The sequence below is a fragment of the Symphodus melops genome (genome assembly GCF_947650265.1).
Source record: "Symphodus melops genome assembly, chromosome: 1".
Lineage (NCBI taxonomy): Eukaryota > Metazoa > Chordata > Actinopteri > Labriformes > Labridae > Symphodus > Symphodus melops.
This window is the reverse complement of record NC_136691.1, coordinates 15,329,795-15,345,560: the sequence shown is the minus strand read 5'-3', so window position 1 is coordinate 15,345,560 and position 15,766 is coordinate 15,329,795. Positions and strand designations below refer to the sequence as shown.

The following is a 15,766-nucleotide window of genomic DNA, read 5'->3' as shown; positions in this document are numbered from 1 at the left end:
ACACTGACCTTTGAGAACGTCTTTACAGTTCTCTTTAATGTCTTGTTGCACAAATGTACTTAATACATTCATAAAGAGGGGCTTAGAGCATTCTAATGTTAACTGAATCAAATGATCACCGAAAAAGGGTTTTGACAAACAAAATATAAATATATACTTATAATATATATTCAAACACAAAGGAGCTGAGTAATACATAGCCTTGGACAAAATAAACAAATATAGGTTTTCATTTTATTTACATCATCCTCATAATATACACTCTTTATTTCCTGAAGTGATTTCAAACTTTACACTAGATTAATCATTTCCCCTGATATTCAGTGAGACAGATTTACAGTCCATGCATCACTCAATTTTAAGATTGTTGAGAGGTTTGTGAAACATAAAAGAATCATAGACAGCATACTATGAATTTGGTGTGCTGTGTCCTAGATGTAGCATCATTCGGTCCTTTCATTTTAACAGATGTGAAGCTAAACAGAAATTCATTCTGTACAAACTCTTCTAGTCAAGTCTATTTTAATGACTGATGGGTGAGGTATTGGTGATTTAAAAAAAACTCCCCTTAAGGCAGCAGCACGTTTGCTTTTGCAAAGAAACATTCTTTTCTTTTCTCCAAATCAAGTTGATGAAAAGGAACGCAAACAGTACGTCCATTGTTCAGGATGGAATTGACAAATGTAAGGTCTCCAAGCAGGAGGTTAAAATTCAATCAAAAGAAAAGTATCAATCATGTGGTCAGTGATCGCAAATGTGGTTATTCATCATAACACACTTTTAAAATGCACAGAACTTCTTGAACTGTAAGAAGCATGCAAAATAAACTACTCATTGCAATGAGATCATGGAAAGAAAAGAAAAAAACCCACACTCCAGGTAATGGCTACATGCACAGAGAACATAAACAGAATGATCCTGAATCAGCATAAACTTTAAGACGAACTTGTAGTTCAGCTTTTTCCTTTGTAAAATATAATGTGCATTACATTTTTGCACGTCCTCTTTGAAAAGTTGCAAGATATTGGCAAAATAAATGTGAGTATCATAAGCCATTTTGACATGACCCTCTATTTCCTCTCTGTTTAGAGGAAACAAGAGAAAAATATATGGCTGCATTATATTTTGGCAAAACATTCACTGATTTTAAATCGAAGTTGTAAAGAGACAAAAACAATCTGTAACTGAGTACATTGGTGCACTGAATTTAGTGGCTTTACTCGTGGTCATGTGTGAATGGGGGCAAGAAATGAATCATTTCCCGTCAATGTCTGAATAAATACACAGAACCGATCTCTCGGTTGATATTCTTGTTACATACATTCCCCCCCCTCCCCCCTTGGTCCTCTTGAGAGTGCCTGTGCACTGAGGTCAACTGACAGGAAGGGATGTTTATGAGGAACTGAGACCAGAGTCAGACTCAGCGCTGCCGGCCCGGGCCTTGGAGGCGACGCAGGGGCCCATGGAGCATGGGCTGGAGTAGGGGATGGAGTAGCAGGAGCAGGTGGAGCTCATCATGGTCTCCTCTGTAATGACCTCCTGCAGGGAGTGTTGCTCCTCTACCTGGAAGATGTTAGGCTGCTCTCCTTGCTCCTCACAGATGCTAAAAGAAGAGAAAGATCGGTGATATTAGTTACACTAGGGTATACTGGTGCCTTATGCGGTTATTCAAATGCTATCTGTCATTCAAAAAAAACAAACGCAGAGCAGCTCTTTTCTGATCTACCAACACTTTGCATGCAAGCATTGAAAAACGATAAAGCCCCATTGGTTCGTTGGATCACTTGGGCAGAGATTTCACTGCACATCATCAAACAGGTGATGTAAGCAAAGTCATCTAGAAGACCTATAGTTACAAAGTCATCCATCACAAGACAAAATGCTTCACAGTGAGGAAAAAAAGATGCTCAAATAATAAATTCCAAGCAATCAGCGAGTTAAACACTGACATAAAGCGTGTGATGGTACGATAAGAATTCATACACTGATGTTAAATATTACTGAATCATCGGCCTGCACTAGTCAACTAGATCAAAGTCTGTGGTCAGTGCTGTTTACAGAAAAACTCTAACTCAGATCATCATGTTATCTCGTATCAGAAAAACAACATATTCTATTAAAGATACAAAAAAGAAAAGCTAACTCTTCAATATTAATAAAGATATAAAAATAGAGCTTTGCTTGAACCAATGAGTAAAACAGTGATGTCATTTAGTAGCTTACTCACACGAGTGTAAACAGATAGGGGTATGATTGTGCTGGTTAGGAGAACTGGCTTTAAAATGGATTTGAATGAGTTGTAAAAGGAATGGTTGATTACATCCCAGCAGAGCTGAATTGGGTGAAAGGTTAATCATTGTGTGCTCCACAGCATTGGAAAAGGTTACAGGAAAGTTGCTTCCCCAATGGGTTTTTTTTTCTCCAGACTATGCACTTTTCACAAACGGCTCTTTCAATCAAACCCTTCACGCAAGATGAGAGGTTGGAATGGTTTGGAATAGAGCATTATTTATGGCCAATTAACCAAGGACAGATTAATAATCATCAGTCCGGAAAAATTTAAGATTCCAAAGTCAGATTTGTTTTTTGTTTTTGTTTTTTTGTGAGCCAGCTTCAAGACCAATAAAAAAATCTAAGACAGTTAATGTGAGATTTTCTCAGGCAGGAAATTTTGAATGCGCGTTTCATGAGACAGCTTCCGAAGACTTTTAACGGTGCAACAAGGTTAAAAAGAGCGTCCAAGTCGGTGCAATCACCCAACCGGGAAAGAAAGCAAACAGCAGGACCCGCTAAAGTAAATCCACTTGTGAAAGATGTGCTTTGACATCTGACATAGTGTCTGCCAGGATTACAGCTTTAAAGGATTATAGAGCAGGTACTACAGTAACAAAGACTATCCATTCCAATGAACTGTTATTAATTTCACAAAGTCAGTGTTGCGCGGGGTCGTTGATGTGCTTTGGTGCTGTTAGTGGCTGATGGGCAGGTTGAAAACAAACAGCTGTAACTACAAAAAAAAAAAATATGTGTTTGATATTTCCAAAAAGACGTCAAGTTACATTTCCTCATGCACTATACAAGCCTTTTGGTGCCGCAATGCTTTAAAAAAAAAAGTGCCATCCACATAATTCACCATTACCAGAAAAAAAAAACCCTGCAAACAACACACAGGCATTAACACAGGATGTGAGCCAGGAGAAGAAGCTTCAAAAATGATAAACATGGCAGTTGACCAATCAAACAGTTGTGTCCAGTACAATTAGAGTCTGAGACACGTGAGAAGTCAACCGTCGTGCATCATTATGCAGGAACATTCTTGTGTTCCTGCTGCACATTCATGCAGGCCAGCCCTGCGGTGTACAGTGACTGAATCAACGAAACACAGCCAGGAACCAGAGAGACATTACAGGGATCTGAAGAACTCGAGTCAAAATATGGCACCAAGGATTCACATATTCTGTAAGAAAGAGGCAGAGTTTATAACCACAACCTGGAGATGTCCAAAGTTCTGACTTGAGATGTTAAATGAAAGTAACATCAGCGACTAGAGAGACTGCTGGGTTACGATATGTATAGTCAGCAGAGCTCTGTAAAGGTCAGGGTGAATGTGGGACATATATGTGGAGCAGATGTCATTGTGTAGGGAAACATAGAAGTGAAACGGCCTAACAAACAGATTCTGCTGACCGTGCGGCTTTGCAGAGACCAGATGAAACTCACTGTCGTTTAGCTGGAAGCACAGCTACAGCCCTCACATGTCTGATGAATAATCAAACATTGAAATCAGGTTCCAAATGATTACCTCGACTGCCAAAGGTTCACTATACAACTTTGAACACTGAACAACTTTGCTGATAAAAAAAAAAAGGGTAGTGGTTGAACTTGACACAACAGGTCAAAATGTACAAGGTGCATTATGGGATGTTTGTTAAAGCTGGAAACACAATGAGGAGAATCCTTATCAGGACAGAATAAACAAATGTCTCACTACTACACCTTCATGCTGACTATGAACACAATCAACAATGGTCGGGTTAGACGTCCACTCATGTCGAAGCCCTAATAACTCAGTTTAGAGACACAAATAATCCTGTTGCATTTTAGCCCACCTATCATAGATGAGTCCGTCGATTCCCTGCTCTCTCAGCTTCCTCCTGTTCTCGTGGTCGTTGTTCTCGTCTCCCCAGCTGAACACCACCAGACCTTTGGACTGAGCGTCCCCGATGAAGGACAGGTTCTTTAGCAGCTCTTCGGTGTGGGCGCTGATCCCCTGAAGAAGCCAGAAAAGCAATCCAGTGAGAAAAAAATAAAAATAATAATCTTGGCTTGGATCTTTGATTTTGCAAGTTTTCTTCAAAATACTTTTAATCTGCCTACTTTCATGTCGTTTTAAATAGGAGGTAAAGTTTGCATGTCCTTGTAACACAAAGTAAATCATTCGGCTGCTTATGGGCATGTGCATTTTTCAGATTGTGCTGTAGAAGCCATCTGTGGATGATTTCTGCCCTGACGTGAACCTTTTAAAAGGGAGACAGCTGACACGGCACTAAGCTGGCAGACTTGTTTGTGTTGTGAGACTGAAGACTGTAAGTCTGCTAAAGGGCACTACAGCAATACTTATTAATAGATGATTTGTGCAGATATACACTACTCACAGTAAGTGTGTTATTTACAGGAGTGCGTGTCCTTTTTGGTCTGAATTTTAATGACATAAGTAATAGTACCGATTAATGAATGAGAAGAAGCACCATTTATTACCCCAACAATTCAGACAATAACAAAGTCTGTTAAGTGACTTTGTGTGTTCATGGCTGCTTGAACAATGAACTGACAATACCAGCTTTTTATATCCCCAGAATGTTGAAATTGATGCCACATTGAAAAGGTTTGTATTTTTGTATTTTTGGGTGTTGGCCCCTGTATGTAAGGCACACCGTTCACAGTGAGACCATTACATGGAAAACACTAAATGAGCTGCGTCTATCGCCCTCATACAATTACCTCTCTATCCCAAAAATCACTGAAGTGAAACAAACCCCTTGTGTATAAAACCCACTGAGGGCCTCACAATATCCCTAACTTATTGTGAGGAGTGTAATTGGGAGAACAAACCATGATGAAGATTAAGGGGCTGAGTTACTGATTGTGTGTACTGTCCTCTTCTATTGTGCCTGAAATGGTCATAATAGCTTTACTGTTTAACGCTGTGAGGTTGGGTGTGGGAAGAGCTATTATTTTGGCGTGTCGTGTTGGTAGTGCGTGCTAGATTGACCCAGTTAGTGAGTGTGAGCATGTTCAAAAAGAAGGTGGAACAGCATGAAAGGACAGGAGGAGGAGGAGGAGGAGGAGGAGGTGTGGGGCGACAGAGGGGCCATTAAGTTTGTGGATGAATCTTTGCTGGCTCCTTTTGTGAACACCCTGTGTGTGTTTGTATAACCGAGTCTGTTATTCAGCGTTAAAACTGTCCATGATTTCACCCGTTTAGTTATTAATGAGGACGGGTTGTTGAGGTGAGGAGGGGTGCAATTATCATCATTATTATTTGAACTGTATGTGGAATTATTTTTACTCAGAAGTGTGAAACTTTTCTTTTCTTTAATAGAAGTTTTATAAAGTTTTGAAAGCTCAGGGGATACTTTGTGATAAATATTTGATTTTCTGTCAAAAAGGCTTACCAGAATGTTCTCACTCTGGGCAAAGCTCATGGCGATCTGAGTGGTCTGGCAGCGGATGTCCATCAGCTCAGGATACTTCTCGGATATTCCCTGAGTCAGGAAGAGGATGGGGTACTTGTTCTGCTTCTGACGAACCCTGGGGGGGAAATTACTTTATATGAGCCACAGTCTGAGAGCCCTATTTCTTACATCATCATGTAAAGACACTCTCTGTGGTCTGGGTTATTGTATTTTTATATTAACTGAATAATCTTAGAGTGGTGCATGAGTGATTCAAATGCCTCGGTAAAGAATGTCTACACCGTGTGTTTACAGTTGACGAGTGCCGTTAAGGGTTTTTTTTTTGTTGTTTTTTATAGTTGCATCTTGTTTGTACGTAGTTCACGGTGCTTACATGGTGCAGATGTCTGGGTCAAAGCAGGAGAAGACGATGCGTCTCTTGCCGCCTTTCTGCAGCACGCAGGAGAGGACGATGTCGAGGAACGTGTTCATGTTGAAGTACGACGACAGGTTGCCGTCCCATGACCCGTCCTGTCGAGACACGAGCATTCACGACAAGGGTTCATTTTCACGAACACAGCGTTCTCCAATCAAAGACAGAGAGGGTCCAAATAAATGAAGCGGGACCATGTGGTAAACACGCGATGAGCTCATTGATGGTATATCGACTCTGTACACCCACCTTCATCTGGCTGATCCACTTGAGCTCAATGTTGAAGCCCACATGTTCAGGGATAGCTTGGAAGATCTGTAGCAGGGTCATAATGGGATAATATTCATTTTAATGTGACTGAATGTTTATTCCAAGAAACAAAGATGGTAACATGTAATCAAACTATAATCAATGAGTTAACAGGTGATTTAAAGGAATGGTGAGAGTGAAGGGAAACAAGGTTGTCTTTTGATGTTTTTGATTTTAGAAGTAGAATCAATTCCACATATAGATGAAATGAACTATTTCATGAAATCATAAGTCATTGTGAAGGGCTTTAGGATATATGGACATAACTTTATTGATCCCCAATGGGGAAATTCAAAATTCTTTACCTGGGAGAGCGAGGGGAATGGCTGATGCTCGTCGATTTCCTCTTCCTCATCCAGCATATCTGAACAAACAAAACACATTCTTGTTAAAGAACGTCACAAACGGTCCTCTGACCTGCTGCTGACAGTCGTTCATCTCTTTGCCGGGATGCTATTTGCTGCACACAAAGAATTCTTTCACCAAAACTGAATAGATTAGTCTTTTGATTGCCATAGAACTGACTGCCAAAAAAAACAGATCTAAAAGGAGATCGCTTTTTAACTCGTCACGCAACTTCATGACTGATCCTGGCAGAGGGTGTTGCGAGAGAGAGATGCCTACCTTTATCGTCGGCTTCTTTTATCGCAGTAGCATGGGCCAACTGTGGACAAAAATTTTTTTTTATAAATGGGTATGTTTGAAATGATGCATTCTGCTTCCACACGTTATTTTCTGGTCACTTCATGTTTCATTAACTGATAAAGGAAGCAGGCCAAGAAATACCTCAGTGGCTGATTGAAGGCAGTTTAACTGCTCCAAGTAGTTTCTATGAGTGACTGTGCAACGATACATGCATCCTTTTTTCACATTTTGCACTCCTAATATACAAGTGTACTCGACCTGTGTATTCTGGATTTTACACAGTCTGTTTGGGGGGGATTTGCCAGAAAGAAAACAAATTCAAACTGTCGCCGTGACTGATGATTTTTATTCTGTTCAGCAAAGTCTACAATGTTTTAGCTGAGTGGAGTTTGCACTCCTACTAGCTACAGTACGGTAGTTGAGCCCTCAGCTTAGAGGGGGGGAAAGTTGGTAAGAACCAACAACCCAGTCATGCTCACACTGTACGGCTCGACTCCGCTGGCCATTCGAGGAGTCATCAAAAGAGAACTCCAAAAGAGTCATTTTCTTAACAACATGCCACCGTTTGCTTTAAATGAATGAAGGACGGAGGGGAAAAAAAGATGTTAAATAGTAGCACAGCCAGCCACGTCTTTATCGCTATGTATCCCAGCACAGTTTGCGTTAAACAATGAATGAGTTGGAATTTCTGCACGTGCATCTTTTTTATATTAAAAAACAGGTATTAAAAGTTCGTCTTATACGCTGGACTTTACGGTACTTGCATATTTCTGGCCCTTTGATCAGGTATTTACCTTCAGAAGCTGCAGCTGATCAAAGGTCAGGTCTTTGACCGGCACTTCAATAAGCTCCAGAGAAGTCTTGTCATTTTTCTGTAAGGGCATAAAAAATATATAGTTTCACATTTCTAGAAGTCCATTCCAGTCGTTCAACATTAATTACAGCATGCCGTCACGATACCTTCTTGGTGGATATGCAGCATGTCAGATCATGGTATACGATCGGAACAGCATCCTTGGAGAGGTGGACATCAAACTCCACGTAGGCTGCACCCTATAGGTGGAACATTTCAAATCGGATTAATCTGGGAATTAATGTTCAAAAGGACATTTTGACTGTAGCTGTAATCCTGTGCCACACTTACATGCTTGGCAGCACTTTTGAATGAGGCAATTGTGTTCTCCCTGATTCTTTGGTGTCTGCAGAACAAAAGGGGAAAGAGGATTTGTGGATAAGGAACCAATGCAGGGTATACAAAAGTGCTTGCTCCAACTAGCACACATTGGCATGCTGTCAACTATTTATTATCGGTATGCACAGAATCCAAGGCGCTCAAGTCTGTCCAGGACTTAGAACTCACTTAGCTGCGCGTGTGCTACCAGCTCCCCTGTGGCCCACATTCAGAGCACCTTTCTTCTTCCAGTACTTGGTGAAGGAGGAGCTCATGTCACACTGCAGTCCCTGAATGGGCCTGATCACCAGGTAGTCAACTAGAGCACAAAAACAACAAAAGGTAACGAGCACTGTGTGAAAAACAAAAGCAAAGACTCGAAAAACTGGTTCGACAGAACTCTTTGTATAATCACAGGCGAATGACATTCTGCTGTTGTTGAATTGTTCTGAAAAAATAAAATAAAATAAATCTTACCTCTGACTTTCCCGATGGTCTGCCTGGAGTTTCGACCCATTATGGGAAGCGTTGCAACACCGTTGTCCTTACCGCTCTCCCGAAAAGAGGAAGAGAGAAGGCAAGCTGTGCCCACGTGTCCTGGATGAGCGTCACCCTGGACGACATGGTTGCTCAGATCCTCCTGTGGACGAATGTGAAGTTTAACCTCGTCATCAGTGCTGCATTTGGTCCCTCCCTTTTGGCTTCTTTTTCCTTGGGGAAAACTTCACACTTTTTGAGACGGCTGCTGCCGAGTACACCAGTCGACTTGCTGACCAGATCCCCGCTAGTCAATGTCTCCCCAAAACTCACTTTTACATGGCTCTGCCACGAGCCAGAACTGTATCAGAGAAGAACAGTGTGCTGCCAGCACAGAGTGTGAAGTTCGTCAAAGCTCACTAAAAGTCAAGAATCAGTGTTTTCAATTCACAGACGTGAATGCTCTTCTTTCTCTTTTAAGATTAGACAAGGTAAGGCTTTATGATAACATCAGTGTACCTGTGGACTCAGGACGGGGGGGACTCAGGGCTGTGAGCTCATTTTTCTAGTTTATCAGCTTTTTTTTTTTTCCAAACAGACTGTACTGAGCCAGGCCTTGAGAGTACTTCACCACTTCCATAAAAGGTGAGGTCGACTTGATCCTAATAGTCCAGTCTACGAAATGGAATATATATATATATATATATATATATATATATATATATATGTGAGTAGTTACCTCAAAGAACTCAAAGTTGAGCTCCAGGTTGTCTGGGTCCATAGTGTGGATGCTGTACTCTGTCCACTGGGAGGGCTCCAACGTGTTCCCACACTCAGGCTGCGAGTGGCGGGACTTGTAGCCGTTGGCACTGATCATACTGATCTCCAGAGTGCTGGTCATCTTGAGCCAAGTTGCAGGACTGAGGACATCTTCCTCCTCCTCGTCCTCCTCAAAGCCCTCCAACACCAGCTTGATTCTGTAAGCATGAAATGTTACAGTCACACACCGAGGGTCACAGGTGAGGTCAGGTAACAGAAGCGCTCTAATGACGATCCTCTGTTCTCTCTCATGTCGCCGTGAAGCAGAACTTTCCCCCGGGTGGTGTTCGATTCAACTCCTCGGACGTTCGTACCTGAAGCGAGACTTCTTGAATTTCTTCTTGGTGATTGACAACGGTGCCACTTTAGAATGGTGCAGACGCAGGCGGATCTCTGTCTGGCATGTCAGCCACCCAGAGTCCACACAGTTTATCCCATCTGTGAAGAGAAAAAAAAAAAAAAACAGGAAGGTGACTTGTGACAATGTAAGCACACGTTGTCTTCTATGACTGCCGACGAGAGACCAAGTCAAAACAAGAAAAGCAGGAGGGACAAGACTGTTTGTTTGAATGAGCTCCAAAACAAGAGCTCACAATGTGGTCTATAGGGAATTTAAATCAGCAAACAATGTAGCGTCATCGCACAGCTGTCTTGTGTATATCCAAAGTAATAGCAGTAAAGTACAAGAGTTGTCATGTTCTGTGTGTTAATAGTTTGTCACCACTTTTGAGTTTTTACTTACTGTAATTTCCAAAATGTCCATCCTCAATTATCTGGTCTGTTGCTGCAATAAAAAGAGAAGTGCATTAGATTGAAAGCAGCTGAGGTCGGCTCAAACCAGAGTGAAAGAAAAGTCTCAAATCTCCGTTTCGAACTCTTCAAAACAAAGATGCTAAAGTCATGCCCTGACTGGTTTCGTTCGGAATTTGATTTGCCTCAAGCTGAAGAGTCGACTGAGCTATTAAACAGTTTCAGCTCGATTAAAGAAAATTAAAAAAAATAAAATCACATTACAAGCATGTCACTAAAGGTTTTAATTCAGCAGGATGATACGAAAACGTAAAAGAATCGAAATTTAAGAAAAGTTAAAAACTAAACGTGGGCCGACAAACGTCCTGTTCTAGGATAAACGCGTGTCAGTAGAGTTCACAAGAATAATAGCGGATGGGGTGACACGCTGGGGTAAAAGAAAAAGGGCGTGACGCAGGCTGCAGATATAGTTGAAACAGTTCATATTATCCAGCTCATTCTGAACGGGCTTTGTCTTTGTTGTTGTTGTTTTATACCTGTGGGGCTCATCGTGCGAGGCTGCTGATGGGTCTCCCACAAATTGACTATCACTTGACTGGGACCCCCTGCACTCTGCAATTCCAATGTTTGGTACAATGTTAGGGTTTCACATGAGATACAGTGCACTACTTGTTCCAGCTTCACAGCTGTCTTTGGAGCAGAGTATGTGAGAGAGATTAGAGCTGGTATAGTCACCGGTCCCCATGTACGGCTGTCAGCCACCATGGGTTGAGTTCTGAAAAGTGGAATTATTAATAAAAAAGGAAAAGAAAAGAACTTTTTAGAGAAACAAGAAGCTGCGTTTGTATCTGTAATAAAAGCATCATTAGATATGGCAACAAGAATTCTGAAGCATCACATTTTGACCACTTCATCCAATCTCATCATTAGCAGAGTTAAATGAAATACTCCATATTATTGGGCAATACGAAAAAGAATGGTTCCTGTTTTAGGGCTTTCACGCTCTTAACAAAAAAAAAAAAAAAAAAAAAAAAAAACTCCTGATATTTGCCGGAGGAGCTGGATGTGTGAACGCAAACATCTGAATGTTACGCTCAGACTTCACCCGGAGTTTCTCCTGCCACGCGCTACAATCGCCGCGCAACTTATTAAACGGCTGGATAATGTTTTCTGTTTGTCAGAATGTTGTTCTCCATTCTTTTGTTGACATTGTGATCCCTCTAAACCATATGCAGCGTTGATATAAAAGGCAAATGTACGGTACTTTTTTTTTTTTTTTATTACGCCTTACCTCAGGAGACCCCCCCCCCTGCACCCCCGCCCGTCTGACAGGGATAATCGCTGTGAGGTGCATTTGTGAATATGACAGGTCAGGAGAATATCCGGAGCAGTCCTCCTCAAATCTAGATATTTTCAGGAGTGTATATTTAGAAACGGCTATTCCTGCTGATTTGTCTCCGCCGGCGTGGCAGTAACCTTCATTCCTCATATTTCAAGTCAGCCCACACTGGCACGTGTAAATCTTCTTTAACTCTGCAGTGTGTTAAAAGTCAATGCCAAAGCCAAGGGTTGAAGAAGAAGTCATGTCATAGCAAGCTCCTTACATAATGCGGACCATGCCCTGAAAAAAACAAAAACAAAACCACACCTGCTCCTTTGTTTCCTTGTTCAAGCGCAGTTTGAGCTGTGTACATCTATATCAGCCCAATTCAGACTGCAAAAGTGCAGGCTCAGATTACATCTCGTCTTTCTATATTCTGATTGACTCCGCAACTTTAATAATGGTGTCCTAGTCTGTGAATTCACATGGCACTTCAGCTTCGTGGAAACATGGAACAGCTGTTGCTCGACACGCACACACACAGCGCAGTGCTCCCTCTCTGCTTCTGCTGATCCCGTCTCACCTGTAAAATGCCTCTGTTGCTATCTATGAAGACAAGGAGGGGGGGGGGGGGTCACTTGGTCCCCTCATTATGTATCTGCAACATTCAGGTTGAAGGTAAAACATGGGGGGCATAAAAAGGCTTGAAACGGCAGTCTGAATAGGGCAGCAGAGCAGCTTAGCAGAGGCTCAAACGCTGAGATTAGAGCAAACCAGAGGACTGTTTTCTGCACAGTGAAGCTAGGCCTTAACACCAACACATGCTTCAGGGTTTCTTAAGGTATAAACAGATTTAGAGACAGTGATACACAAACCTTAGTCTTAAGCCTAGCTTAAAATCTGGTAATTAAAGCACAGGGTGAGCTGAAATGGAAAGGTGTCAACTGACAGAAAACCTGATATCAACAGCCTTCATGCCCTCAAAGATTATTTCAGATTCATTACAAGGGGCAATCTTCTACCTTCCTTTTTAAAGCAATAAATACACCAAAGCGGCTCTGCTCACCTTCGACTCCAGAAAGAAACCTTTAAAATAGCGGTACTTGGAAACGACTCCTTTCTGCACAGTGACTGTTGTAGTCCACGTGTTTCTGACGAGGAACACACACAGAGAAACAAAACAGTGAGACAAGCGCGTCATCAAGTGACGAAAACCTGTTACATTTTTTCACAACATTTCTAATGTGTGAGCTTGTTGAACTTACCCATCGTTGCTGTCAGGGTGTAAGATCACAGCTCTCTGATGGCACCAGCTCCCCAGGGCTTCACAGTCCCCAACAACTGCAATCACCTCACCTGGAGAGGTTCAAATGAGGATCATTAGAGATTAACACGCTTTACAGCTTTAGCAACATTTTGAGAAATGTCCTCATTAAACAAACAAAAAAAAATGCTAACAATGGTTGTAATGCATTTCACATGGTCCATCCTGGACCTACAGGATGTTAATATACAAACTCAAACTTGGAGGACACGCGACGACATTATCTCCAAGGCCAATGCTTGGCAAAAAAAGCTATGCCTCCAAATAAGATCATCCATGTTCAAATAGTGTCAATAATGCAACTATTTTAACACTTCTAAACATAGGTTGAGGGTCATGAGGTACGAGGTGTCCTGTTTGTCTTTACATGCGTTTACAGTCAACTCTAACAGCTATAAATACCTGGGGATGTTTCTCCTCTCACAGTCAAAGTCACCTGACAGGTCTCCATAGCTGGCACGATCACTGAGACTTGCCAGAATCAAGCTGCAAGAAGAAACAAATACATAAAACAAACGATTTCAATTTACTGATTAAAAACTTATGAAACAACATGTCTAAATGAACGTAAAAGATGAAAAAACACATCTCCATGCAAAGTAGTTTGTGTTGTTTTGAGTGTGATTGAAAAGTAAAGCAACACACGAGTGAACATCTTACCTTTATTAGATTTGGATGCAGCTGTGTGGGCTGTCAGCAGCCTCGCAGATGAAGAGCTAGAGTGGACCAGGATTGCTCATCCTGCAAAGAGACGTCCGTGTAAACAAACCTGATCGACCGCCACCCATCACTGTGAACACAACAGCGTCACGATGTCAGGATCCGCCCTAACTGAAAAGAAAAGAAACGTGAATAAAAGGCATTTAACACTTTATGTGAGGACATAACAATCATTTCAAAACAGATGTGACGAGTATCTAACTGTAAATAACCTGTCGGGATCAGGCGATCTTAGACAAAGGAAGGCTTCTTCTTCTTCTTTTGGTTAGCGTTAGCGTTAGCGTACGAGCGTCAAGTTAACCAAGAGGAATAACGGAACTTCCGGTTTATACTTTCAAATTAAAACATTGCGGAAATGAAAAGTAATTATTGAACTGAGAATTTGTCGAAAATACTAAATAAATGGCGGGTTTAATTATCTATTTATTATTAATAATAGAAATATTCTACTTTCAAACACTCTGTTGGGTATCTGTTGATTGTATATGTCCCGTTATGAAAGACTTAATCTTTCCAAACGTCAACTTTTTTTGGATCAAGATCATTCTTTAAAATAATTATACGGCACATTTATAAAGTTTACACAGACCAAGAACAAACAGGAAATTTAGTTCATTGAGGATATGTCGCCCTTCCATACAAAAGTAGACTTTTCTGACAACATAAGTAGACTTTTGATATTACAGTTTAACAGGTCCTAACTGTCAAGGGGATAACGTGGATTCACTAAAATTAAAATGGATTAAAAAAAAATAATCTCTTCAACTCTCGGATTAGCTGGATGGATTAGGCAGAAAATGAAATGCTGTTTGAGTGTGCTGTCAGGCACGTAGGTTTATACTTCAGTAAAGGATCTGAATACTATTCCACCATGACTTTGATCAAATAATGTAGACTTCATCCTTAATTCTTCCTCTGCTTTTATTGTTTGCATTTTTAGAACTTTTATTTAAATGGACCATTTCCATCCTCCAGGTTGTGTTCTGGTTTACGTCGTGAGCTTGACGCTGGTTCACAGGTTCGTCAGAGACTTTAACTCTCAGACTGAAGTGCCTCTTTGACGCTACTGAACGAAACACTGTCTTCCTGGAGCAGAGCACGTTTGCACTAGTCTGTCATTACAAGGGGGTGTTTAAAAACACATTTTAACGACTGCTGTCTTCCTCTCAGTTGGGTCGAAGCTGGTTCGTACCGCTTTGCTCCAGATCAGTAGTAGTCTGACAATTTGCTACCTTCAAGTACCATCGGAAACCCCGCTATTGGGAGCTGAGAGCAAGCCCCTAAACTTGTAAACAAAACGAGGGGTTGGCTGCTGTTGTTGCACAGATTGCACAGATTGTTTTAATAACCCACGGTTAGGCTGTGGGGTTTCCGATGCATTTAAATGCTTCATCAGCGTTCATGATCAGCCTTTGTTTACGTCGGACAGTAGAGTTCAACACAAATCAACAAAGCACAGGAACATGACAAGAAGGTATTCCTTTGAGGTCACAAGTTCACACAAATGTGTTGTAACAAGAAATAGGCACATACCATCAGTAGACACTGCGAAACGTGAACATGTCCGCCGGTGAATGTAGGCCTACGACTTGTTTTGAACATGTGGCAGCAGTGGGGTCCTTAAATAGATATGGGCTGGTCCTTACTGCGTCATGATTACTGAATCCTTGACTGTTGACAGAGAATTGTTAATAATATACAGAATTGACATGTGCCTTTTTCTACGAAAGCACATAGGCACGTCTCTGAAATGTGTTGATCCTCTGGTAATAACCTTGTGTGACGCAAGTGGATCCCAGCTGTTCATTTTTCTGTAGACCAAGCAAAGGAGAGGCTCTCATGCCCTCCATGTTGACATTCCTCAATAAAACCTGCGGTAGTGTATAAGTGTATAAAAGTTCAAGATGATGGCTTAAAGCAACAATGGTATTTGCCTGACCTCCAAGAGTCCACTACATTCTCACCCATTGTTTAGTATTTTCCAGGCACAAGAGTGACTCGTGCAATGAACTTAAATGAAGTTGGCTTTCTTTAGCCCACTTGTATATTTGACAGATACACTCATACACATGTATAAATTATATATAGCATCTCAGCTGCTACACTGGAACAAATAGGGTGA

The 15,766-nt window shown here is 41.4% G+C and overlaps 1 protein-coding gene across 3 annotated transcripts; it reads right to left on the bottom strand.

Moving 5' to 3' along the window:
• Nucleotides 1-212: 212 nt before the first annotated feature.
• Nucleotides 213-15,280, bottom strand: gpcpd1 (glycerophosphocholine phosphodiesterase 1). Of its 3 annotated transcripts, none has more exons than XM_079370622.1 (21): nucleotides 15,178-15,280; nucleotides 13,585-13,755; nucleotides 13,327-13,410; nucleotides 12,866-12,956; nucleotides 12,667-12,751; nucleotides 10,816-10,891; nucleotides 10,272-10,313; nucleotides 9,844-9,967; nucleotides 9,450-9,687; nucleotides 8,711-8,873; nucleotides 8,423-8,552; nucleotides 8,207-8,261; nucleotides 8,023-8,115; nucleotides 7,857-7,934; nucleotides 7,042-7,081; nucleotides 6,723-6,781; nucleotides 6,358-6,423; nucleotides 6,070-6,206; nucleotides 5,676-5,811; nucleotides 4,110-4,270; nucleotides 213-1,603 (listed from the first exon to the last, which is right to left on the bottom strand). In XM_079370622.1, exons 3-21 carry the CDS (start codon nucleotides 13,373-13,375, stop codon nucleotides 1,393-1,395), a joined length of 2,034 nt encoding a protein of 677 aa, XP_079226748.1. In that variant the 5' UTR covers nucleotides 13,376-13,410; nucleotides 13,585-13,755; nucleotides 15,178-15,280; the 3' UTR covers nucleotides 213-1,392. The 3 variants fall into 3 exon arrangements, with proteins under 3 accessions (XP_079226748.1, XP_079226746.1, XP_079226747.1); XM_079370620.1 differs by lacking the exon at nucleotides 15,178-15,280 and adding an exon at nucleotides 13,857-13,962; XM_079370621.1 differs by lacking the exon at nucleotides 15,178-15,280 and adding an exon at nucleotides 13,847-13,955.
• Nucleotides 15,281-15,766: the final 486 nt, after the last annotated feature.

Excerpts from the sequence above, each read along its gene's own strand:
- gpcpd1 (XM_079370622.1), bottom strand. The coding sequence starts at position 13,375 with ATGGAGACCTGTCAGGTGACTTTGACTGTGAGAGGAGAAACATCCCCA. Across the intron at positions 8,262-8,422 it reads GGTAGCACACGCGCAGCTAA|ACACCAAAGAATCAGGGAGA; the intron begins GTGAGTTCTAAG and ends TTTGTTCTGCAG. Across the intron at positions 5,812-6,069 it reads GACCCAGACATCTGCACCAT|GGTTCGTCAGAAGCAGAACA; the intron begins GTAAGCACCGTG and ends TTTCCCCCCCAG.